The following is a 26,751-nucleotide window of genomic DNA, read 5'->3' on the forward strand; positions in this document are numbered from 1 at the left end:
TTGCCTTAACTTTAATTAATCTTTAGAAGTCTCTGTCTGGCAGAGAGTACCTGACCTCAACCTCCCCACTCTGTGTAAGACTACTTGGCAGCACACTGTGGTCTTTGTTCAAAACAGCTTTGGAGTTTTCTCACTGAACTTCATTTTGGTTTTGTTCAAGATGGCCTTTTTTTCTGTAATGTGGAATTTTCTGTAGGCACTTAGTTGCTGCTTTTCTCTCCATGCTCTTCCTCTATAATCAGGCAGCTGCATGGGAGGGACACCACACCATTCTGGGGTTTGATTTTCTTACGTTTAAAGTCTGAAGATCTTGCCTGGATCCCATCTTCAGCTGAACTGAGCTAAAATCAAATGGTTAGAGAGCAAGGCTGAACTTGCAGGAGCTACCTCATATGTTGGAACTGGAAACATGAAGAAAGTCTTTTTAGTCATCAAGCAACTTTATAAGAAAGTACGTTTACATACTTTGAACAAAAGGCTTCTAAAAAAAGTTAAAGCCCCCCAGGAGGAGAGAAAGATGCTTCTATGGGTGGTAGTAGAGGTCTCTTCCAGCAGAGAGTCTCAAGACATGTGTACATTTATTTCTCCAAGCATCCTCCTCAGGATGGGGCTGTGTGGCCACCAAGCTGTGTCGTGTGCCTAAGTTAAGGTCACTCTGGCAGGCAGAGGGGTCTCGAGCTGAACTGCTTCTCAAGAGAAAAGGATCCAGAAAGAAGAGCTGGGTTTAGTTGTGGCTTCTGGTGTTGTTCTGCTGATCCTTTCTCGCCTCAGAGGATGAGGCAAGGGTGGTATTGCAAGACTTGGCAAACACAGAACAATTGTGTTCACGTCCACACGACCATTTGTGTGCATCTCCTTGCGTGTGACTATTTTGGTTTGAGGAGTCAATGAAGACAAATGCAGGAATGAGAACATGGTGGGCAGATGCCCAAACCTTCTATTTTTTACAGCATGTGGTTTTGAGTTGACTGCTTGTATATGTTCAGAGTGCTTGTGTATGTTCAGGGTGTCTGTATATGTTCAAATGGCATTGCCTACTCCAAAACAGTCACCCTGCAGCTTAAAAATTTTCTTTCCTATTTTCAAATTAACTAGTTTCCTGTCCGGTGCTGTGTCTCTCCTTACTATTCCAAGACCTTCCCTATTATTCTTGAAATAGAAATGACATCTGCAGCCCCAAGAATGCTGGGCTACACCCACAGAATTTACTTTATCTACCAATCTGCCGCTAATATTTTGAGAATCCAGCAAGACAGAAAAAGACTACCTCCCCAAACTGCTATTGTAGAGCTGTCCTTAAATGAACCATGTGAAATGATTTCCCTTGGCAACACTGGTGAAGAAAGTCCTCAATGTTTTTTTCTCACAAATCTTTGTAGATGTACTTATCTAAGATATCTTGCCATAACTGTGGACATTTTTGTGCTAAAACTGTCTGTTGTTTTCCAGGCTTCCTTTGAAATTGCTATAAAACCTTTCATATTTATGAATATTTAATATTTTTCAATTTTCTTAGCCAATGTCTACATTTATTAAGTGATAAACATCCACTTTGGGGAATATTACTGCTCATAGTGCTCGAGCTTTGGAAATAGAACCATAGTGGCAGTCTCTCTGTGTATTGTCAGAAATAAATGTGATTTGTGGGCAGACCCTGCTCATGGCTGGGGATGGTGCATCAGCTCTACCACTTCAGAGTGGTTCCCAGAAGTTATCTGACTCAGGCCCTGTGCTGAGTCACAAATCCTCCCCTATTTCCTCCTTGCTTGCACAAAGTAGTAGTTTTCTTCTGAATTCCATTAGCAGGAAAAGAATTGCTTCCCACAGCTCTGGTACTGGTTTGAGGATGAAAATGTTTATTTTTGTGTGTGTAGGAAGGTAGAGGAGGGATGGTCCTGTCCTTTCCCTTTTATTCCTGCTCACTTCTAGGAGGTCATTTCTAGGAGACTGTGCTCATACTCCTGGTTCAGGCAACCCCGTGGTGTAGGCAAAATATATCCCTGCAAAACCAATGGAAGAGTAGACTCAGGAAATGCTTTCTCTGGAGATCTGGGCTACTCACGTGATGGGAACAGGAAACTGCCCTGTCCAGCAAACCAAGTTTGAACCAAAATTGAAGACACAGGAAAATGTGAGCTAGAACTGTGCTTGGCAAGGCCTGAACGTAAGTTCTGAGACCAACATCTTAAGAACATTTTCAGCTTTGCCTGCGGAGCTCAGCCACACCTGGAGCAGGTGTCAGGCAGAAGTGTGAGCCCAGACCATGGGCTCAGCTGAAGGGATGGCTCAGGCTGAAATGTGCAGTGTTTGGGTGCCCAAACCCAAGTGCTGCTGAGCATCGCGTGGAGCATCCCTCGGACAAAATCTGCCGGCTCCTGATAATTGCCACGGCTTTTCTGATGTCCAGAGAGCTCCAGAAAGTGCCTTGGCTGCTGAGAGAGAGCAGCTGAGTGCTGAGTGCCCTTCCAAATAAAATAAATCATCGGGCTGATGGCCAGGATGAGAGCGGAACAGCCTTCGGGAAGGGGGGAAATCACAGCCCAGGCGGGGTCAGTGAGGATGAGGAGGGGGTGAAGCAGCCCCAGGTGGGGTCAGTGAGGATGAGGATGAGGATGAGGAGGGAGGGTAGCACACCTGAGCAGGTGGGGCAGCGCCTGGGGCTGTGGTGAGATTGTTTTCCTTTCTCTTTTCTATTTCATCTTCCCAGTCCCATCCCAGGGCCTCTAGTCCCCTGCCCAGTAACCCCAGTCCCTCCCTAGTGTGCCCCGGTGACCCCAGAAAAAAGGAGTTTGGGGGAAAAGTGATTTAAGTTGAGGGGAAATGTCATTTTCCATTATTGTCTGTGTTTAAATTGGAGGGGATCCCCCTTCACCTGTGCTTTTAAAGGTAGCAATTGAAGGAAAACCAACCTTTTCCATCATTTAAAGGTATCATTTGAAGAGGAATTGTTTTCTAGTTTAAATTGAAGGGGATAACCTTTCTGATGCCATTTTATGGGTTTGAATCAAGGGAAAATCCCCCCATTTTCATCATTTTAAGGCTTAAATTCTGAGGGAATCTGTGTTTTCCCTTGGTTTTAAGGGTTTAAATTCAGAGGAAATCCTCCTTTTTCCAACATTTGAAGTATTTAAATGGAGGGGAAAAGGGGAAAAAAGAGAGAGAAGGAAAAAATGGCAGGAAGCGTGAGGGGGGGAAAAATGGCGGGAAACGTGAGGGGGAAAAAATGGTGGGAAACGTGAGGGGGGAAAAAAGGCGGGAAACCTAAAGGAAAAGGGGAGGGAAATGTGAGGTAATTAGCACTCATGTATTAATTAATTGGGGATTTATGAACACCACGGTGCAACAAAGAAGAGATATTACCATTTTGAGAAAAAAAACTGGAGGAATGTTCCTCAGAAGATTTTTCAGGTCTGAAAGTTCAATCTTGCAAAAAAAAAAAAAAGGCAAATTGAGTGTTTTTAAGAACTGTCTTACTTTTTATAGGCATGTCTTTCTTGAGAGGAATTCTGTATTAGCAAGCCTACCAATAATTTCTTTGGATATGTTCCACAATGCAACAATGCCAAGTGCATTTTAGCAGCTGGATCTTTTTCGTGTGCCATCTTGCTAAACATTGGTTGAAATCCAAAAAGCCTTGTAAGTACACAAGGGGATATGTAGGTAATCCCATTGCTTTAGGTGTGGACACTTACATGCTCAAAGATAAAGAACATTATTCAATAACGGCCTGAATCGATGAGACAGCGACCAGCCCCTCTCATCATCTTCCTGAGAGGAAAACACAGCATCAAATAACAGCTCTAAAACACCTGCAGCAGCTCTAAAAGTCCATTTCCCATAGCTTTCAGAAAGATCAATGTTACTTGGTATAAGCTTTTTCCCTCCATTCTTCTGTAGTCCCTCTTCTTCCCACTTGTATTCTAAACTTTTGGGTTAATGCAGTCCTCTAGAGGCTAAAAAGGGCTTGACCTGGTATAAAAAGTGATGTTTTTCCCATGTAATAAATATTTAAAACGTTTTATCAGTGTAAATAAATGCTAAATTCTGTGAGCCCAGGGAATGGCATTAACGTGGTGTTTTGCTTGCTGAAACATTTATGGAATCAGTGTCAGCCAGCAGAACACAGCCAAGAGGATTTTTTTAAAGGTAAACTGAAGGGCTTTTAAAATAAATACTAGGAGTTGTTTAAGATCTTCAATTATTAACAGATGAAAAGTGTGGGCTGAAAGAGTGCAAACAATCCCTCTTGTTGCACTTTCCCTAATCCCTGTGCAATTCTCTGTGTCCAGCCTGCACTGAGCTCCTCAAGGCAGATGCTGCACCTTAACAGATGTCTGGAGAGAGTCTAGCCCACAAATATGCAGATTTAGAATGCCAAATATTTTAAACCCGTTTGTTTTTATATTTACTTCTCAGAACTTAAGCTCAAGACCCTGTGTTTATGGTTGGCCAGTGCTGACATTGCCAGCCTCTGCAAACAGCGCTGTAAAAACTTGGCTCTGCTGTAGAAAGCAGTTATTGGCATCACCTCCTTTAAATCCAGAGGCCAGCTCTGCAGTCTGATCAGGTCACCAGGCACTCTGATTTAATTATGATTATCAGCTGCACAGCTCATTGCTGGGAGTGCAAGCCTTACCTGCACAAGGGAGAAAAAAAATGCCAAAGATATTCAGTGGTGTGAACACCTGTGTGAGCTGATGCCTGTGTATTGCACCATGCAAAGATTGAGAGCATACGTGAGCTGGGACAGAGAAATCATTCTTTTATGAGCTGAACTCTCTTTTCTTCCCCTGCACAGGGAAAGAGCCCACAAAAGCGTGCAGGATTCTCACCACTGGTGAGAAAAATCTTTGTGACTGCTTATAAGGGGGTGGCTCGCCTTGATTTACTCTGATCAGGAATGCAGCTGCACCTCTGGGCTTTCAGAACGCAGATTTGATGTGTTTTGAAGCGTGTGAGGCTTTTATTAAGAAAGTGACTCCATTCCACGTACCCATGGCTCTTCCCCCGTCCTTCAATCCCTCCTGATCCTCTCTCCCCATTCTCCCCCTTGCCAGTACAATGAGTTTTCCGAGGGTCTGGGCACTGTTCCTCGTGCCATTCCTTGCAGCAGCTCTTTGTGTTGCAAGCGGCTGCCTGAGAGAATAAAGCAATTTGCAGGCAGCAGCTGTGTTACAGCAATAATCTTGGCAGCAATGTGGGGAGCCTGGTGATGTGCATGGATCCCTTGCCTTTCTGCAAGCAGCATCCACTACATCTCCTGAGGGCATTTGTAAAGCTGCCACATAGTCAGTGGGTTTTTAACTTTCAGAAACTCTCTGAATACTTTGATGGTAACGTATTTAAGTTTGCTAATTACTGGAATCATCTGGATTTAAAAACAGGCTGCCCTAAAGGGAAACTGCACTGCACACACATCAATTCATGCTAAAAACATTCAGTACCTCATGTCCTCTTCAAAGCTGGCTTATTATCCTCAAGAAGCTTTTCTCTAATTAAGCTGGCTGAAGGTCCTGTGCATCTTCTGATGGTACATGTTCCCCTCGACCATCTAAACATCATCTCAAGTTCATGGTGCAAACCTTCTTTTTCACAAACACCACTTCGTTAACACAAAGGGCGTTGCTTTGTGCAGATATTCTCTTCTCTGGACATCTGCAGTAGGCTGAAGTACTTTCATGGTGTGGGTGTTAATGAAGCTGGTTTTAAAATGAGGGAGCTTTTTTGTTTGTCTTTTTGTCTGTCCTCAGTACCTTCTCAAGAGTACTGGGTATAGCCTTTAATGAATGCTAAAATTAATTAATAATAATAATTAAAAGTAAATTACATAAAAACTGGTATTGGAACTTTTAACCTCATAAGCTTGGCTACATTTTGGATTAACAAGACTCCTGAAGTCACTGAAAAGGGAGGCCTTTATTTGCTTTTGTAAAAATTTACTTGAAGCAACAAATATTTCAATCTGCAAAGTTTGTGGGGTGGTTTTTTTTCCAGGTTTGCAGCCATCTGTAGTCTTTAAACGTTCTGGTACTGTTGTACCTTGTTTGGGAGAAGGTGAGACATTGTTTTAATTTTCTGGGGAATGTAGCATTCCTGACCGATGTAAAGAACTGGAGCAGTGCTGGTGTTCTCTGCACTTCATTTTCTGTGCATATTTAGAATTAGTAGACTGAAAGATGTAGGCATTTTAGAGGAAAAAGGTTGACTGCCTCATGTAAGCACAGAAATACTTTTTTTTTTCCCCCAGAGATACTGCTTATCAAGAAGAGCACCCAGAGGCAACTGAGCAAGCAGAGTGGCCCATTCTTGTGCAGGATGTTTTGATGCTGTCAGTAATGTAGTTCGTGTAAGAGTCTCTGTGAAAGTCAGGATGTTTCATGCTGCCTTTAGAAAGCAGCATATCCTTTGGATAGATAACTGATAGCAGATAACTGAACCGCCTGGAGACACCTGGAAAAGTGTTCTGACATCTGAGGGATGTTAGAATCCAGCCAGTGCTTGCTAGCAGGCACTGAGGGATGCTGCTGGCCAGGCAGCTGATGCCACGTTTGGTTGCTTCTGCTGAGTTCCATCAGGACTCTGGAGCAATGGCAGTCTCAGCCTTAGCTGAGAGCTGACAAGTGGATTGCCTACAAGGGAAAGTGCTTGTCAAGAGATGTGTCATCCTCATTAGAAAGTATTTAAATCAGTTAAAAAAAAAAATTTAAAAAAAAAAAGTCTAAGATCTTAGATGATAGATTTTAAAAATTATTAGTTATCACAAGCTCTCTTGGCAGATGTATAACAGACATTTACAACTCATGAATCACATTTCTCAAAAATCACAGCTAATACCAACTTCTCTGAGGAGATGACAGCATTTACAGGAGACATTAATGACTTCTGGCTCTCAGTCATTGCAAAATCATGAGCTTGTAATTGTTCTGATCTGGCTATTTGTAGACTATAGATTTCTAGAAGCCTCTCAATAGTTCCATCATTAATAACTTGCCAGTGACAGTGATTGCCATTATTCCTACTCAAAGTGATAACTTTAAGATCTTTGTAAATGCAAATCCTTATGAGGCTGGCTTTATTATTCTGGTTTTACAAAATGAAGGGAAGGAGACAGAGGGAGGCACATGAATCTGCAGCTTGAGTCAAGTGCATCTGAGGGTACAGCTGCTTAGTGATTTAGAAAACTTGGCTACAAGTCACCTTCCCTGGGCCGTTCTGGGAATGTTTGGCTTGCTCATGATTAGGACTTTCAAGAGTCTCATACCTTAATGATCATGTAATAATATTTTGCTAATATCCATTTCTGGGCATCTTCTGTTAAAAGGTGTTCCATAAATCTTGGGACAAAACCAGCATTGCTGGTTCTGTCACTCCCTCTGTTGAGACTGAAGTTGGATGAGGTGGAAGTGGAACATGGGAAGATCCTAAGAAGGCTGGGAACTCTCACTCAGTATTGGTCTGGTGGTTCTTGGGCTCTGCCTGGAACTGGCTTGACTTCTGGAAGCACCCAGCACCAGAGTAGGAGCATGACTTCAGTTTTCCACCTCTCCCCAGGCTCCAGAGTGCAGCTCTTTGCACCCCAGCATTTGCCCTCTCATGTAGATCATGGCTCTTGTCCTCTTCAGGCCTGGCTGTTCTTTGTTTTTCCTGTGCTTTAACTCTCAATACCATGTGTGCAACACCTTAGGCCTGATTGTCAAGAACAGGCAAGCCAGCTGATATATAAATATATATATATTCCCTCCTCAGGATGGGGGTGTTTGGGTAACAGGTAAGGCAATACCTGTTTCACTTTGGTCTGTGATCTGGGAAGTGGTGGTAAATTTTTGGAAATGCTTGGGATCTTCTGGAGGGAGATCATCTGTAAATGTATGTCTTTGCATCATCAAAATAACGAGTTCAGGTGAGGGGGAGCAAAAAAAAAACCTGAAACACTACTGTACAATTTATAGCCTGTCTGAATTTTGTTCTCCTGCTGACAAGCGCTTCCTTCTGTTCTCTCTGCAGGTCTCCAGGTGGTTTTAAATTCAATTATCAAGGCCATGGTCCCTTTGTTGCATATTGCCCTGCTGGTGCTGTTTGTCATTATTATCTATGCCATCATTGGACTGGAGTTATTCATGGGGAAGATGCATAAGACCTGCTACCATGTGCAAGGGGGACTGATAGGTAAGGGGAACACACACAAACACACAAAGATTTTCAGAGGGAGGCTTTTCCCACGTGTAATAGAGCATTTCTGGCACAGGAGATGGGTGGTTGTTGCTCATTTCGTGTGTACATCTTAGGGGTTTCACAATTTCACCGCTGCAGATTGAGCTACACAGGAGATGGTATTACAGGAATGAACAACTCATATATTTAATTATTAACCTCATGCACAAATGCATTTTTATTTAAACCAGTATCATTGTAAAGGAATATATAATTCAGGGCATATATAATATATATACTATATATTATATATATACTATATATAATATATAGTATATCTTTGTTTTTAGTCACAGGCTGCAGCTTCGGTTAGAAGTGCAACCAGAAAGAAAACAAAATTACATTAACGGGAAGAAACTTTTTTACATCAAATCCATCAGGAAATTTATTTATTTCAAATTATTTGCAGAAAGAAATAGTCACATTTCAAACTAATTCAATTGCACTGTCATTCATCTAACCATCTGTTCATTTTTGTTTGATTTATTGATCTTGAACAGCAGCTATTTCTCATGTGGTAGAGGGTATTAATGCCTAGTACCCAGTTCAGCTCATAAGAAAACAGTGTGCAGCAGAAAATTGTCTCAGAAGTTCTTCATTTTCTGCTTTTCTAATGTTGGCAGATTTCATTTTCTGGGAATGATGCTAGAACCATAATGAACTGTCACTCTGGTTTGCATCTTTAAAGTGGGTGTATTTTTCTCCATTCTGTCTGGAAGTATTTACATTACAGCATTTATTCTGATATTACTGTTTCTGGCATTCTTTCGTGACCAGAATGTGATCATAATTTTGGAAAATTACATTGTTTACCATATAATAAGATGAGAAATAAACATAATTTCCTGCTCTCCTACACATACATACATACCTGCATCTGTTAAAAATGTAGCACTAAGATCTGAAATCTGTATATTACCAAAAAAAATAAAATAAAATCACATAGCAGAAGTTTTAGTGTTTATAAAAACGTTTTCTGGAACATTCCTTATATACCAAAGCATTTAGTTTGCTTTGTTGTAGGGGTTGTCAGGTCTTTGAAAACACCTGTACAGAACAAGGGGTGCATAATCAAGCAGCAATCTCAGAGTTCGAGTGCCACTGGCCTACGGATAAAATGCCACACATCATCTAAATGCCAAAAGAGCAGAGCTCAGGCGCTCTGGGCTGTAATTCAGCAGTGGCCCAGTGCCACACCAGCCTGTCTGCAGAGCTCTGAAGCCTGTCTGCTGCAGGGCTCAGCCTCCTTCAGCGGTGCCATCCTCCAGGATTAACCCCTACGCCGGGTGACCGCGGTAGGAAACCGCTGGCCATGACACTCGGCCTCATTAAACGGGATGGGCTCCATCTAATGTTCCCTGTCATGCTGAAAGGCATGAGTTCTCCCTCACAGGAGGGTGTGCTTTGGCGGAAAAAAAAAGTTCATCTCAGTTTTGACTACAAAATTTGACAGCTTGGCCATTATTTTTTGCGAAAAGAAAGTGAAGCGCGACAGCGAGCGGTTGCCTGTGTATTCCTGAGAAATCTGCCAAACTCGCTGCAAAATACATTTGCTAAAAGCTGATATCCTTCACTTGCTTATCAGTGTGTCAAACGGTTTCCTTCAGCTGTTTGTTTTTTTTTCTCCCCCTTCTCTCCTTCAAGATACACCTGCGGAGGACGACCCGTCTCCGTGTGCCCCCCAGTCTGCCCACGGGCGGCAGTGTCAGAACGGCACCGAGTGCAAGGCGGGCTGGGAGGGACCTAAGCACGGCATCACCAACTTTGACAATTTTGCTTTTGCCATGCTCACGGTGTTTCAGTGCATCACCATGGAGGGCTGGACGGATGTGCTGTACTGGGTACGTATCCGAAAATGACGGGCTGAGAGTCCTGCTCGTGCTCTGTTGAAACTTGGGGGCTTTAGCTTTCTTGCTTGCTCTCTAGAGTGAAGGCATGGTTGCTAGCATGGAGCTTGAATTAACTCAGCTTACTGTCAGGTATAATGGAGGGGTTATGTGGTGCAATGAAATCAAATGTAAATGTTGACTTTCCATTGATGTTTTAATTTTGAAGGATGGCAGATGGCTTATTGATTTGAAGGTTTGCAATGTTCCTTGGTTGAGCAGAAGGTCATTGAAAGACCCTCTCTGCAGGAGTGAAACATCTCATACATCTCCAGATTACTGATGTAGAAGAATTTGTGACAGACAGCCACATGCTCTACCTGTGACATTCGTGTTGCAAAGGCACTACACTGATCAGCTCGTAGGTTTTATAAGAAAGGCCTCACAAATTCTAGCAGTACTCTTCATTATGACTTTTGTCATAGAAGAATTTATTCTAATGCTATTAGCTCTGATACTGGTATCAATCGTGCTTTCAAGTTTAGCCAAAACATGATATTATCAATATAAGATGATCTGATATATATATATATATATATATGACCATATAAAAATATTATATTAGCCAATATATGATATTATTAGCATAAACAGAGTCTCATCTTCTCCTGTAGCCTAATTTTGGCCATTTCAGCAGCTTTAGTTTGTACCTTTTAATTCCTAATGTATTGGAAAATTCATTGCTATACTATAATACCATAGGAGTTAATATCAGGTTTAGCTTTCAGCAGTAAATCCTAGATAAATGTGTTTCTGGATGCAGCTCTGGCCATCAGCTTTTGCAGCAGTATGTTATGAGCTGGGACTTTCATTCACACACAGCTCAGGCCTGTCTGTACAAGACTAACCCAGACTTTCACCAACTTGTAAGTCTGGCATGTCACGGCAACCTGGTTCTCCAGATGGTAGGATGTGTTAAAATTCACGATGCAGTTTGACTCCAGAGGGTTCAAAGCACACAAAAGGATAATCTGGACTGAGGCAGATTGCACTGTTGGTCAACAAGCTTCTCTCTTAAACATGAGCCTGAAGCTGCCTTCTACCCACAAGTGATTTAGAGTTTGCAAGATTTCCCTTTGAAGATTTAGCTTATCTGCAAAGGATGGTCTCTGTGTGGAACAGCTAGAAGTTATCTCTTTATCTTATTAAACTTAGAAGAGTGACTACAGCTTCCTTTTAATGCCTGAGATAAAGGGCAGAGATCAAACTACAAGGTGAGTCTGGGTACCAGGGAAAAAAAAATTGCCATTACTAGAAAAGAGGGTATAAAATATTAAAATAATGAAGTGCATAAGTTAAAGTCAGAAGAGAAACTGGGTAAAAGTGCTCCACAGTCCAACTATGGCTATATATAAGATACCTGTCCTTTTAGCACATTTAGCTCATATTTCTCCATGCTGTGTGTGATTGAGAGGATTTATTTACAGGGGAAATGGAAGAGTAAATGATATCAGAAGAAGAAATGAGAATTGCTTTGGCCCTGTATACCATGCAGAAACCTCTCCACAAGTTATCATCATTTTCTCCAAAGACATGTCCTAAGAGAGACCCTTCCAATTCCCACCCTTTACTCGTGTCTAATTTTCATGACTTGATATGAATCATGTTTAACTCATTATCAGTTATGTAATAACTGGAGCCAAAAGCATACACTCACTTCCAAAAGATTTTCCACCATGACTGCAGCAGACAGTCTGATTTTTATGGTGTCCCTGCAGCAAACTGGGTTTTAGTTATCAGCTTTTGTTTGGTATTCAGCCAGCTTTATTTTTTTCACTGATTTCCTAAGCTATTCTTCTTTTTTCTTTAGAGACAGAATGCTGAACTTAGATCTTAAATTAATACAGACTGATGGTCATTATTTTTAGGGGCATGCATATAGTGAGCCTTTTAGATTATGGCATTGTTAGAATGCTTGCTTTGGGAAGAGCAGAAATATTTATCATCAGTTCCCAGTTATTCCTAGACAAGACTACAAAAGATAAGAGTTAGCACTGCAGAAAAAAATGTCAGCAATTGAGGAGGAGAAGGAAATTTATTTGACAAAGAAAAAAAAGTATCACCTATGTTTAAAGACCACGAAATACAAAGTTTGAGTAAACACCTGAACACCTGAGCTGGCAGATATTCTTGGTTAAGCTGCTGGAAACAATCTTAAGAATACTATTGTCCCATATGACTTTTTCCTCTGTGCTACATTGACAAAGCAGACAGGATCCAGCTCTGATCAGTGTTTGCCATGTGGTAAGGGAGATGTCTGAGGTGTTTCCTTCTGCAGAGGGGTCTGTGCCATGCTGGGGGCAGGTGCTGCTTGGGCACCTACTGCAGGGCACACCTAGGAGAAACACTTTTGATTTAATATTTATACATAGAAACAGTCTCTAAATGCTCACACTGTCATTTCATGTAATTTCCCACCATACAGTTAGATTTAGAGTCCATGGCAAGGGCATTCCAGCTTAATTTAGCCAGATCAAAAGGATGAGTACTGTGGAGAGTAAAGAATAGAAAAGATGCAACATTTCAGTTGCTGAAGGAAGAATTTTAGTAAGTGAGGTAGAGTACAAATATCTATCTTAAACTTACTGTGAGCCACTGTTTCCTTACTGCAGTCTGACTCATACATAACTTTATTTCCTGGTCTTTGCCATTTTGGCTGAGGAAGAGAGGACTTGTCATAGACAGCCCATTGGGAGTTGCATCTCCACAGGGTGCAGAGATAGGAGGCTATTCTCTTCTCAGCTCTGAAGCCACAGTGAGGTCACAAAGATTATTTTTTTCTTTATAAGGAAGTAAATCTGCATAGTTATTTAAATTAGAAATAAAGAGTTTGTTGTCCATTTTACACTGAAAGTACAGATTAAAAAACAGTGTAAGAAAATTTTGGCTGCAAATCGGGCAGTTTTGCAGACAAAAATTTGATGATTTTCAGAGGTAATTTATTAAACTTAAAAATGTGAGCTAATGGGCTAATATTTAAAAGTGCTGAGCATCCAAAGATCAAGCAGACTACCAAGTTGTTAGTTCCTTTGCAATTCAGGGTAGATAACAAGTTTTGAATCTGGGGTCCTGCTGGGGTCAATGGCAAAATTCTCATTAATTTCAAAAGGTCAGGATCTCACTTTGCATTTTGCAAAATCCTGATCATGCTGTTGAGATTTCTCACATGCAGTCATAGTACAACATGAGGATTTACAGATGCCTAATCAGGGCCTTGGTATCTGTTGAGATTAGTCTTCCAAGGACATACATGTGGATGCAGAGAGTTTTCTTTGCTCCCTTCTCAAATCTGAAAATGTGTGCCTGACCTAAAACTGAGCAGAACAACAGATAAATCTCTGGGCTGAATTACTTGGCTGGAAACGTTGAGATGATGGAGCAATTCCCTTGCTTGGAACTTTTCTATAAGTGCTTCTCAATTATGTCTTCTTATCTAAAAAAAAGCCAAGAATAAAACCAACCCAACTTTTGAAAGATCTCTGCATTCCTCTCAGTGAGAACAGAGGGAGCTTAGCACATTTCAGCATGCTGCCCTAAAAAATACCATTTTATTTATTGATGAAACCAACATCTGTCCTGTGCCACAGTTTGCAAGGTTAAAGCTGCATGTTTGAAAGAAAGCTGCGTGACCTTCCACAAGCCCATGATTCCTAATCCACTTAATAGCTGTTCAAATTTTAACTTTAGTTTCCTGCTTCCTTCTTCATGTTTCCCAGTGCAGGCTTTCCAGCTGTGTGGGGAAGCCTGTCTCCTCTCTCATGGAGTGTTATTTCCCAGCCTGTGATCCACATCCTCATAAAAAGATAGAGACAGGAAAGCAATAAACTTTAATTCCCTAGAAGGACTTGGCATCAATAAGATCAATACATTTTCCAACCTCCTCTCTCTCTTTCTTAGAAGATAAGACTTGTGAGTAGGTTGGTTTCTTTTGAAATGGAAAAGAAAAACGTTAGGGAAAACAGTTTGATGCTGCTATCATGGAAGGCAGGATAATTACTTAAAAAGAGACAAATTTTTAATGTGAAATAACTATATTGGACAGGATGAAAATCAGTGCAAAACAGCCTTGTTGACTCTTCACTGAAGAATTGATCTTTGTTGTTGAAGGGAGCATTAAGTGCAGAAACACATCTCCTGTACTGCCTCAGTCTTGCAAGTTTATTTTGTCCCATGCCAGGCAGCTTTGTCTCATGGGCAGTCAGTGCACAGAACCACTGAGTAGATAAGCACCTCTTGTGATTTATCACATTATAACTTTTCCTGTGCGTTACAGAAGGGTTTGAGGTTGTTATTCTCAAAACTCTCCTTAATGTGTGGTCAGCCAGCATTAGCAGCTCTCCTGGTGCAGGCACCAAGGCCCATTTCTGAAGACCCATCTGTCTTGGAAACTTCCAGCAGCAGATGAAAACCCAAATGTTGCAAACTGAATCATTTGGTATTTTGTAATCAGTCTCTGCTGCAGTCCATTATTTTGTATTTTCTTGTTGACTAAGGAGGAAAATTAATCTCTGAGCAGTTTATAACCTAGTGTTTAAATATTTGTAGGCATTGTTTGTCTTCACTTAATCTTTTTCTAATCTGAGGAGATTCAGTTCTTTCAACCTTCCCTAATGGATCTTCTTTTTAGTTATTTTTAATCGGTTTATTACTGTCCTTCGGGGGAGCTTCATTTCCGAGTTAAATACAATTCAGCCTGTGCCCTGTCTGTAGAAAGGTTTTCATCTTTGTGTGAAATGTGCTCTCTGAAGCTGGAGACCTGTGACATTGCATGCAAATCTGTCCACTGCGGCCTCAGTTTTACATGCCTGGTCTCTCCACTGCCCTGCATCTAAGCAATCGTGCCTACAAATGACAGCAAAGCACAGAAATATTGCAAAACACAACCATATGTTGTTGTACTGGGCTGTTCACATTGCTGGGTAGTGGAGAACCTGGTCCTGAGTTGTTCTGCTTGCCCCTTACAGCTTGAATTCTAGGTCTGAGTAATTCTGCTTGATCTGCTTGTAGATTATTAATAATGAGCAACCCTGAGCCTGCCATCAGTTTTGGAGTCTTGGCTCTGCCCCATGTCATTTGGACAACATTTCAGAATACTTGCTTGAGTCTGAAAAAAACATGCAATGCCTCCAGGAACAACTTACCTCAAGGCTCTAAGTGTAAACTAAAGAGTGTGGTGTTATTATAGATGGACTAAGGCCAAGACTGGATGACACCCAGGGCACTAACCTGTCCCTGGAAGAGATGTCCAAACTGGCACACAGAGTAGACTCCTTCAGATCTAAAAAAATCCTTGTGAGTCTTCCCCGGCCCCTAGGCAAGAAAATGAGTTCATAGTCTAAAAGAGTGCAGCGAGAGACACAGTGCAGTGAGGCTGAGTCAGTGCAAACCTTCAGGGGCATCACATCCCCAGGGACAGCAGAGAGAAACGAGTATAGATGCAGTGGGTTAAACAGGCTGTCCTGGAATTTCCCTCCACCTATCAGCTTTTGAGATCATACTTTCAAGAGTTGCTAAATCAGCTTGAAACACGGGCTTACAGTCACCCTTACAGTTCCCATCATGAAATCAAAATGGAACAAATTGAACAACAGATGTAATTTACTTTGCTGACAGCACTGACAGATTCTGTGAGCTTTTCTCACCCCCCTCCTCCAGCCTGTTGCAGCCAATGAGGAAGACGTGAGAAATTCAGAGATATTGCCACAAAGTGGAAGACATTAAACGCAGAGCTGCAACCCCCAATTTTCGCCAGCTGTGTTTTTCCTTCTAACCCTTTATTCTTGCAGCACTTAAGCTTGAATTAGTAAGGCTTTCCACAAAAGAGAATGATCTGATTCTAAGAATATATCTGTCTACATGTTTCCATGGTGTTTATTCCCCATCCACCTCCTCCCCTCCAAGAAAATGCTGGGCTTTTATTGTTGTGGGGTTGAGGTTTTTTTAATCATCTTTTTGGCAGGGGTTTGCATGAATGTGAAAAATTTACAAAGAATAAGCACGCGAGTGTGAGCAAGCCACCGCTGTGACTGCAGAGGTTCTTTCATCTCCATCTGCTGTGACAGTGGTGGGGAAGGGGAGAGGGGCCATAGTTCAGAGCACTGAAGGGCCACAGCATCAATGCACTGCAAAAGCAATTTCCACAATTAATTTGCATAAATGCTGACCTCAATCTGTTTTCCTTTCCCTCGATAACAACTGCACATGCAACTGCAATGGTTGCTGTACCACTGACCTAAAAGTGAGTAACAGCAGTGACTTACTCCTTGGCACCTGCCACGAAAACCTGCTGCTGAACACTTGTCCAATACACTTGTTGTGTGAAATGAAGTCTTTTTATGAGCCCTTCAGTACTCAGCTTTGGACTTCTCAGCCCTCTTCTTCCATATAAAAAGAAACTCTCTATTAAAAATAAGCTTTTTTGGGTTGGTTTTGGGAGGTGTTAATAGAGACCCTCTGCCCAGTGCTCCTGTGTGGGAAGGACTTTTTTAATAGCCCTGTCTTTCTGTTGCCCTTTCACTTTTCTTTCTTCTTTTGTTCTTCTTTAGACTGTATCCTAATTGCTGCTGTCTAATCACCACAGAGACCTTTTTTGTCTTTAATCTCTTGTCCCAGAGCTATAAAATTAAGAGCTAAACTACTGGGACATTTCTACATGATATAGGATTTTGAGTGCCTCTGTTTGTGGGTGCACTGCCACAGTTATATTTTAAGAAAGTATGACTGATGCCTTCTGAAAAAATATCAGGGTTGTTAGCTGTGGACCCATAACTACTAGACAAATTCACAAATCACAGACTGGTTCATTACCTAGATCCTGAGAAAGAAAGAGACAACGAAATATGCCCAAGTTGACACAAGTCATGTGTCTGGAACTGTTTATTAAATTATTGTTTATTTTGAGTTTAACATGTTTCAAAATCTTGCTTTTAAGACAACTGAATCTTACTGTGAATATTAAGTCCTTCCTACCTGCAAAGATAATTGGTCCATTAATATTGGCTTTATTCATTGGTTTCAGAGGGATTTCTGCCTGGGCAGGATTTGAGGGCTCAGTGTGATGAGTGGTTGTGCCATCATAAGGGTGTAGTTTATCTGCACCCATGGCCCACTCTAGAACTGTCCCCTTGTAACTCCAATCCTCTGAACTGCACCCAAACTGCAGACCTAAAAACAATATTGAGCACATCTTCCAGAAGATACAAAGAGGCCAGAAGTGCAAAATGAAGGGTTTAGAAGTCAGTCAGAGGAATTAGTCTTCCTCCTGGGAAGGAGTTCTGTGTTTTGGTGGATGAGAGGCTGGGCATTACCCAGCAATGTTCACTGGCAGCCTGGAGAGCTGGCCATGTCCTGGGCTGTATCCAAAGCACTGTGGGCAGGGGAAAGGAGGGAGGGGATTCTGTCCCTCTGCTCAGCTCTGCTGAGACCCCACCTGAGTGCTGCATCCAGCCCTGGGGGCCCCACACAGGCAGGACGTACAGCTCTTGGGGTGAGGAGGGCCGTGAAGATGATCAGAGGGCTGGAGGAGCCCTCCTGCCAGGAAATTCTGTAATTCTGTGAAGGGCTGAGAGAGCTGAGGTTGTTCAGTCTGGGGAAGAGGAGAGCTCCAGGGAGACCTCCCAGTAGCTAAAGGGGGCTTGCAGGGGAGCTGGAGAGGCCCCCTTTACAAGGGCATGTAGTGATAGGACAATTAAAACAGAAAATGGGCAGGTTTAAGGAATAGACCTGTTTAAGATCAGATATAAGGAAGAAAATATTTACACTGAGGGTGGAGAAACTCTGGCACAGGTTGCTCAGAGAGGTGGTGGATCCCCCATCCCTGGAAACATTAAATGTCAGGTTGGACAGGGCTGTGGGCAACCTGATGTCATGGAAGTTGTCCCTTCTCATTGCAGGAGGTTGGACTAGATGGCCTTTAAATGTCCTTTCAAACCCAAATTTTTCTATGAATATTCACCACCACCGACTTTTAAAGCATATCTGGAAGGAATCTGTCAGGATGTGGTGCTGCTTACAAGACTCAAGAAAAGGAGAAGGGGCAGTCTTGCCTGTCAGTAATGGAGCTGCAGCTCATTCAGGTTATTTGATAGTAATTTCTCCAGCAAACCTCTAGAACTTTTACAACACCTCCAAGTGCCTATCAGACAATATTATTTATATCAGATGGTATTTATTATCTGTGTGCTAGGAGTTCTAGATATTGTATGTTTTATTTGAGAATTTTGGGTGTTTTTTCACAACTGGAAGCTGGATTAATTATCTAAAATGTAGAATTTTCCTAGGATTCCTAGACTGTGAACTGGATATGGACAAATCTGGGATATACTGATCAAGTGCAAAAAAAAATAACTGACAGTCTTGCTTTCACTTATTAAAGAAGGTAGTGATTATCTGCATCTTACAGTGCTGTTTTTCATAATCTTTATTTTTAAGGACTTAATTGACTATGGAAATCAATGAATAGTGTGTGCTTGTATATTCCTGTGCATGCAGCAATCAGTACTGTTCTGATGTAGTTGTGGAAGAATTTGCTATCAGTCTACACTGAGATAAATAGAAGCAGTTAGAATACAGCAATACAGTAATACAGGCAGAAAATCCTTTCTGGATAATCAGCCATGCAAATGTAAACATAAAATAAAAAGACATGGGAAGGGATAGCCCAGAATTCTAAGACGAAATTAAATTTTTAGATTTAGAAACCCACCATGGTAGGGGATATTTTTATGCTTGAATTGAGCAGTTTATTCTTTTGGAGTGAATTTCCAAAGACTTTAAAGGGCTTTTACAGAACTGAGTAGCAGTAAGAGATGGAACTGCTGCAGTGGCTGTAATGAAAGAACTGGGGCTAAATAGCCTTTGGAGTCTTGGATGACTTTTACAAAGCCCAACCTTTTCCTTTCAAAGGGAAATTAAAAAAAATGTTGTATGCTCTTATGTGGGAATAAGGCAACTCACATAAAGCTCTGTGACTTTTACCTCTGGAGCTCTGAATTCAAATCATGATTAAGTCACAAGGGTCGAAACAATTTTTGGAGGTCACTCCATGGCATTTCTGCAAATTGCAAATTCACACAACAAGCCCCCATGTAATCAGCCATGTGAGAGAAAGGAGAGCCCCTCCACAGGTGCCTGGCTTTGGCAGAGCACAGATCCATGCCATGAACCTCCTGTGAGCTGATCCACTGCTCAGGAACCACCAAGAGCAGAATACTGAGCCGTGATACCAGCACTGATGTCTGCTGCTGAGTACAGAAGAGGGAGGGAAAATGATCTGGCAGTCGTCTGTACCAGCAAGCAGAAGGGATCAAGAGAGAGGGCTTGGCATGGCAGACTGCAGGATGTGCTTGTGGAAAATGCTGCACACCTGCTCAGTCTGGGCTTCAAGTCTTTAAGAGCTCTGCCTGTTCTGTCCCCACTGGTCTGCATGACCCAGACAGCTTCAGAGCAGACAGAGTGACCTGAGCCATCACCCAAAAAAAAAAAGCCACCAACTTCTGTGGGAATGGTTCTGGGGAATTTTTTACATCCTCAAAGTGCAGCAGTTTCAGCACGTCCTAGAATGTGAGTTGCTCTATCACTTGGCAGTAATTGAATTTCAATATTTCACTTTTGGTTAACATGTTCCATGTTAAACTGGATTGAGAAACATTTAATTTTTTTTTCCCCTCTTTTTACATATTAAGCCTGGAGAAAGTGAGTGAGGTGGCAAAGCAAGAGTTTAATTGGAGCTTAGAATTTTTCAATGATGAAATGATTTTTTGATGTATAAGTGGTGTTCTTAGTGAGAGTTCGGAATCCCTGTATTGCCAAACATGCTGCATCCTCCAGTTTTCACAGAAAAACAGAGAAGTCACTTAAGAAAGCACAAAATTACAGGTGGGATATGAGGTAGCTTCCTGATTATTTTTGTTTCCCCTCCCCTAACTGACTAGAAGAATTTCCCAGGGGGTAGTTGTACTAACAAAATTTAATATGCTGAGATTCTGTCAGCAAATCCACTTTTCAGATAGCTGATTTGCCATGATGATGCATGTTCCTTTGAAACACTACTGGTGCTAATAAGAGCTGCAACTTTGTGAAAACAAAAGCCAGTAACACTGCCTGGATTTTTTTAAGCAAAGGGAGAGCCTAATGTTTTTTTCCTCTGTTGTGCAAAGTGTGAAGTTTAGCCTTTGCCATCTGCTGAAGCTGTACAGTAAACTTGTGTGAAGGCCATTTGAAATCACAGATTTAAGCAGGACACTGCCAAACACATTCAGTGTTTCCCCTCTAGCGCTGAGCAGGGTGTTGATTCCAGGTTGGTGGTCGGACTTGATCTTTAGGGGCCTTTTCCAGCCTTAATAGTTCTGTGATTCCTCACCTCTCCAGCAAGCACAAACTGCTGTGCTGGAGAAGTGTGGGATCAGGAAGCATTTTCCTGCAGAGGAAAAGAGCTCAGCTCAGCCATTGTGTGCCACAAACACTTTGACCTGCTGGTATTTGAATGCAAGCTGTAATTCTCTTCCTTACCCTCAGACAGGGACCTTGTATTTTCCATAATGGCTCAGTCTGGTAAAGAACATCAGACTGTAAAAAACAATGTGCACCCAAGCTGAAAGCAGATGAAATATGAATGTGGAACTTTACTAACGAGTGAAATAATGTTGTGGAGTTCAGTGCTTATGTACTGAGAGCTAAAAACACAGTGGAAGGACTCAGTGACAACACACAGTCAGTATCAGTCATCTGGGATTTGATAGTTGAAAGTTTGGTCTTTTTCTATGTTTCTCTGATTTTATACAGTCTTTCCCAGGTGATAAAATGTGTGTGTCCTTGAAAAGGGGCCTGTATTTAACGAGTGATGAAAATGTGCCGCTGTAAAAAATGTGTGGCAAACTCTGCTGGTAGCAATTCACTTCCCTCAAACTGTATGCCACTAAAGCAAATATGGCTTGCTCCATGTGACAGCAGAATGACATTCCTGTATAACTTTAGAGAAGCTCATGTGAGGTATTTTACATGTTTTCACTTTGCTGACAAGCAGTGCCCTGGCTCTGAGGCTGAGCTGGTCTCAGCTCCCACCTCACTCCTGAGCAGGTAGCAGCAACCTGGTAGGAGCCTCCTGCAGGACTGCAGCCTTTGCACAGCCTCCCCAGGCAGCTCAAGCCAGCCAAGGTGTATCTCTTGCAGGGTTTTGTTCTCTCATGGCTCTGGAGATGGAGCCCCATCACCTCTCAGCTTTTCTGGCGCTGTGTGGGTGAGCTTGGTCACTTCTGGAGGCTGCTCCCCCCTGTCAGGGAGATCAGGCATGTAGCTATGAACCACAGCTGTACCAAAATCCATTCATAAACCACAAATTGTGGCTCACCTGGATCAGGGCAGGTGTACTTGGGTGAGGACATTTACAGCACATTCAACATCATTGAAGATCTTCAATCTTTGTTAGGAAAGGTGAAGAAGAAACCTCTGCAGATTCCATGTTCTCAGATCTGTCTGCCACCTTCCCCTTCTCTCCTCTGGATTCATCTTCCATTGCTTCAGTTTCTTTGATTCTTTCTCAAGGGTTCTCTGTTGCAAATTAATCTTGATGTTTCTGTTGTCCTCATCAAGGCAGTCCTTTCTCAGTTAATGGCTCCATTTAGCTCCTGCAGAGAGAGTTCTGTACAAATTGCCAATGTTTCTGCCTCAGAGTGGAATTTTAATTTGCTCTTTCCATCATTACAGAGTATACAGAACGATTGGGGAACCAAGCTTCACATAGGAATCCTCTTATTTTTCCAACTGCCAACGTATGATGAACCTTGCCTACATTATTAATTTTTATCCTACAGTGACTCTAGAGCAGAATAACCAGTCTGGAGCATTCTCTGTCCAGGTTTATTATCCCTCTGCCCTTGTCTTCACCCAGCTCTGCCTTGCCTTTTTCATGAAGACATTGAAAAAAAGATTATAGGTGTTTATATGTACCCAGAGAATGCACACATAGAATTTGTAAAATTCCATCATTTATTTTATTCTATAATCTAAATTCTATAATTCCAATATTTAATATACTAATTTATATTAATTATATATATATTAATATAATTCTATAATTTAAAAATTATTCCATCTTTTTAAGTAGAGCCTTAAAAATAAGAGCTTGGAGACAACAACTGAGCTTAAATTTTCCTTTTTCCTTCAGTGCTTCAAATTAAAACAAAAGTGATTGTCAAAGCAGGACCAGCTGATGAAGGGCTGTTTGTTCCTTTGACTGTCACCTGCTCAGACTGAAGCTGGGTTGAACTCACTGGTGCCTCCTTTGCATCCATCCAATAGCACCAGCTACAAAATGTGAACAATTTAGGAGCAGTTTGAAGGAGTGGCTCTGGCTTAGAATCCCTCTAAGATTATCATGGTGTTGATGCTTAGCAAGAAATTCTACCCATAATAAGAGCAAAGACATCTGGAGGCTTTTGCCTATGTTTTAAACCATTGCTCCTAAGTCAATAAAAGTAAGTCTAGTTTATTTTAGTTTTTACATTTTTTGTTTATTACAAAGTTTGGACTTTTTCTTATTTTTTTTTTACCCCCATCCCTCTCTCTTGAGTCAGCTCTGAGACCTTAAATTCCCACTCTTTTCCACCTGTCCTAAAGACTCAGAACATCTGAAAGACTATTCCAGGTCAACAAGATGATAATACTTTCCATGATGCACTGGAATTTATAGACGGAAATGCTTAAATGTTTATTGTCATTTTTTATTAACTCTGTGCATTAGGCTTCAATTTTTTCCTGTGACATTTTTGAAGATAAACTCCTAATCATACATTCCTCCCAGTCCTGTGCCCCAGCCTATTCAAGCAAAGCACTTATGCAGATCAGCTCATTTCCACTGGTAACAATAATATTGACCATTGGCCTCGGTGGAATTATTCATTTATGTGCCTTAAATTATGCACGTACATGATTGCTGGATTAAAAACCAACCAAGCAAAGGCAATTAATTAGATTTTAAATAATGGAGGATCTTCAAGGTGGAATTTGCATCCTTAGTGTAATAATGCACTAAACCCACATTTTAGGATATGTGCTGGGTAATAGGAAATATGATCCTTTCCTTGCTCCTGTTCTGAGTGGTGAAGTCAGATGAATATAGGTTGTGAATACAGACTTTTTTGAAGTGTATGTGGAGAGCAGCCAGGAATTTATCAAGTAAAAATATGCTTTTTTCATGTCTTTACTGACACAATGCACAGCAACCTCAAACCATTCAGGCTCCAAACAAACCAGCAGATTCAGGAGATAAAGGATCTCAGTGCTAAAGAAACAACCTCACAGTTTGCCCCACAGGTTGGAAAAAGTGTTTATTGAGCCTATCATAGAAAGAAAGTCAATTTTAGTACTCAACTCATTTTTCTAACTCAACCTTTAATTCTGTGTCATCTCATTGATATCTTTCTGGGGCTTCTTTTAAGCACTTACAGTTTTGTAAAGTTAGAAACTGTGAATAAACAATTTCCTTGTTAAAAGCAGCGAGGTTTACAATACATTCAAAATTGCATGGTTAATATAATTATCACAAGCATTACATAAGAAAGCCCCAGTACAACATATGCAGAGTACAGTTTAGAGATCAGATAAAAACAAAATGTACAGGATTCATGACAGGAGTTAAACCTCTCATCACACATCCTCTGATAACTCCCAACAGCTTTCAAGGTAAAGACTCAAAGTACTGCAGAGCCAAGGGTTCTTAAGCCCAAAGCTGGCCTGCAGTTGAGAAGGTAACCAGAAGATATTGTTTTGTTGAGCAAAATACCTTTTATTTTTTTTCCTTTGGCAGAGCAGCCTCAAAAATCCTGCTGTCACCAGTTACAGCTGTTTGTTGGATGTTCTTAGGAGCTGCCAACAATATCATTTTTGTCATTTGGGATGAATATTTTGTTCTTCATCTGTTTCTGCTAATGCAATATATCTAGCATGAGGAAAGGTAGATCTTTCAGAGTTTTGTTTCTTCACTGGACAGATGTATACAGACACTTCATAGGAAATTCACCCTACCTTAATTACTTCTGAAGGATCACATGGATTTATGACATCTTCTTTGTTCCCTGACTGTATTGAGTGCAAATTTCAAAGGTAGTGAAGTTTCAGACACAAAGAAAAGCTTTAATGATCATGAAGGCAGCATGAATATACAATGGAAGCCAAAGAAAATAGTGTAAGGGTAGGAGTACTCTATTTCCTAGGTCACATAACCCATCTGAGATGTAGGGTTTACCTCCTACCTATGAGATAGATATTTTTTTTCTTTAATGTTGTCAACTTAATTATAGCTGTGAAGAATAAAACTCCATCCTTTGTTTATTATAATTGGAGTTGTACCCCAAGTTCTGACTGAAAAGTATAGCAGAGAACATTTTTCCCTCACAGTGCAAAAAGAGTGCAGCATCCTATTAAAATAAAAACAAAACAAAAGCAGAGTTTAACGTTTTAGTTCTGTGAGGTTATATGTAAATGAAATATATTCACCCAAATATTCATGTGAAGAAAAGGAAAGAGGAAGTGGAAAAAGAAAATTTATGTTTTAAGTGAAACCTCTTTGATCATTCTTATCAATACCTGCATAGCCCTTTATGTATCCCCTGAGATCTGCCTGCCAGTAGCCTACCGTGAGATCTCTGATCTGAGCTGTCTTCTACACATCCCAAAAGTTGGGAAGATGGTTAAATACTGTTTCTGAAAAGATGGTTTTCAAAATAAAGGCTTCAAGTTGGAGGATATATTTAATGACAGTTAAGGGTTATTTCTTATTTCTGTTGTTTCCTGCTCCCAATACTCTCCAATTTTAGGTTGCCACAAGAAAGACTTGGTTTCAGCTAGAGATCTTCCTAATGGCCATAACTATTAGTTTTGGCTAGGTTGTTCTCTGAGGCAGTAAATTCCACAGATAGGTTACAGAAAATACCATTTCTATGCAAAATTTCCAAATTTGCTGCCCTTTTATTAAATATGCTGTTCCTCTCAATGAACGTTACTCTGAGAAAGGTTATACACTTCCTTATAGAATAATACACTTCATTATGGAATACTTGTAGTACTAGCATTTAAAAAAATGTTATCACGACATTCTATAATCATTAGAAATCAATTAACAATTTATTCAAGGAACAGAAGCCTAGCCCAGGTGCCCTAACTTACTTTCCATTAAGCTGCAGCTCTCCAGCACTGTGCACTGAGCAAGAAATTTTAAAAAAATATAATAATTTTTTTATTCAGCTTGCTGCTTTCCAGTGACTGATTTCCAGCTGCCCTTTTCTGATGGATTAAACTTTTCCTGTCACCCTCTTTTTGAAAGACACTCACCACAAAGCGTCAGGGTGCGAGTGTGCATTGAAAAGTCAGCAGAATTCAGTGAATTGTGCCTGCCCCTCCCATTTAGTGACTGAGAGCCTGTGCTTGGTGATGCTCAACCACTTTGGTAATAGTTTATATGCCTCCAACATTGTCTCTGAGCTGTGGTGCCTGTGTAAGGAGTGAGACACTTGCAAACGTGCCAGATTATCCCTGGGCAAGAAAAGAAATGACTAAACAACCAACACATGAATGTCACCTGTGGCCTTGCCAATGTGACTTCACCTGTGTCTTCTGGAGAACCAGAAAACAAAGGCACAAAGGTCTAGCAAGAAAGGCTTTTATTCCTTGGCCCCTGCTGAAACTGCTGATAGGAACTGAGATCAGCAGAATACAGAATTAAAAACCCTGGTGTTATTTCTAGGTGTGATTACCTGTGCCATTGAGAGAAAAGCCTTTGCTGAAATGCTGTAGGCATGATAGCAATTAAGGGTGCTTGGCAAAGATAGAGCTCTTCCAGCAGACCTCATATATGCTGAAATTACCTCTTTTTGTCATGGAACTGAGTGGTTTCTTTGACAGCACCCGGTGAGGCCAGGTAGTATCCAGCTTTGCAGAGTGGAAAGCTGAAGCATAATGAGCCAAATGATGTCCCCACAGTGCCAGAGAGGGTATGTAGGAAATAATAATGAGAAGGAATCCTTATCTCCAAGATCTCTGAGAGATGATGCATGAATGCTCTGAAATGTGCCAGCTTCCTCACTGTTGAGAGTAGTGACAGCTAAGTGTTGAGATGTGAGCAGTGAAAGGTCGGGCAGTTTGACTCAGAAAGCAGAATTATTTCCATAAATGACAATCTGCACATTCCCACTGATCCTGAGCTTCCAGCTGACGTAACAACTGTTCCATACATGCTTCAGTTGGCATCAGGTTGCAATCACCTGGACTGAAAGTTATAATTCGAACCTGCACTGGTTGATACGATAGTCTTTGCTCAGAACTGTGAATTTAGAAGATGATCTACCTTTTCTGCTGGGATTCCAGTGAGCACTCAGGGAGAAGTGCTGCACTCAGGCACAGAAAACTGAGCTGTGTACAAGGAGTTCATCCCAGAGAAGTAACCTGTAACTGAGCCAGTTCCTCTTCACTGGGAGCAACAGTACAAAATATATTATGTATATATTTTCTGCATTTTCTGCACTCAGGAAGGTGCAAATGGCAACATTCCTGGCCTTGCTGTTTTGAGTAAGTCTATTCCTATTCTCTTCCCCCCAGCTTTCACCAAACAACCTATTTCTCTGCATTTCTCCTGCAGCTGTTTTCCAGGAGAAAGCAGTAA

The 26,751-nt window shown here is 41.3% G+C and overlaps 1 protein-coding gene across 12 annotated transcripts in view; it reads left to right on the forward strand.

Moving 5' to 3' along the window:
• Window positions 1-26,751, forward strand: part of CACNA1C (calcium voltage-gated channel subunit alpha1 C) — a 463,574-nt gene that overhangs the window by 291,223 nt on the left and 145,600 nt on the right. For all 12 annotated transcript variants that reach the window (XM_088055720.1, XM_088055723.1, XM_088055730.1 and 9 more), the window contains exons 6-7: window positions 8,005-8,166; window positions 9,856-10,052. In XM_088055720.1, coding sequence (XP_087911846.1) covers window positions 8,005-8,166; window positions 9,856-10,052 — 359 coding nt within the window. The remainder of the gene's footprint in view (window positions 1-8,004; window positions 8,167-9,855; window positions 10,053-26,751) is intronic.

The sequence above is a fragment of the Pseudopodoces humilis genome, chromosome 5 (assembly GCF_049639895.1).
Source record: "Pseudopodoces humilis isolate 2021_Gansu_Grassland_sample_001 chromosome 5, ASM4963989v1, whole genome shotgun sequence".
Taxonomy (NCBI): domain Eukaryota; kingdom Metazoa; phylum Chordata; class Aves; order Passeriformes; family Paridae; genus Pseudopodoces; species Pseudopodoces humilis.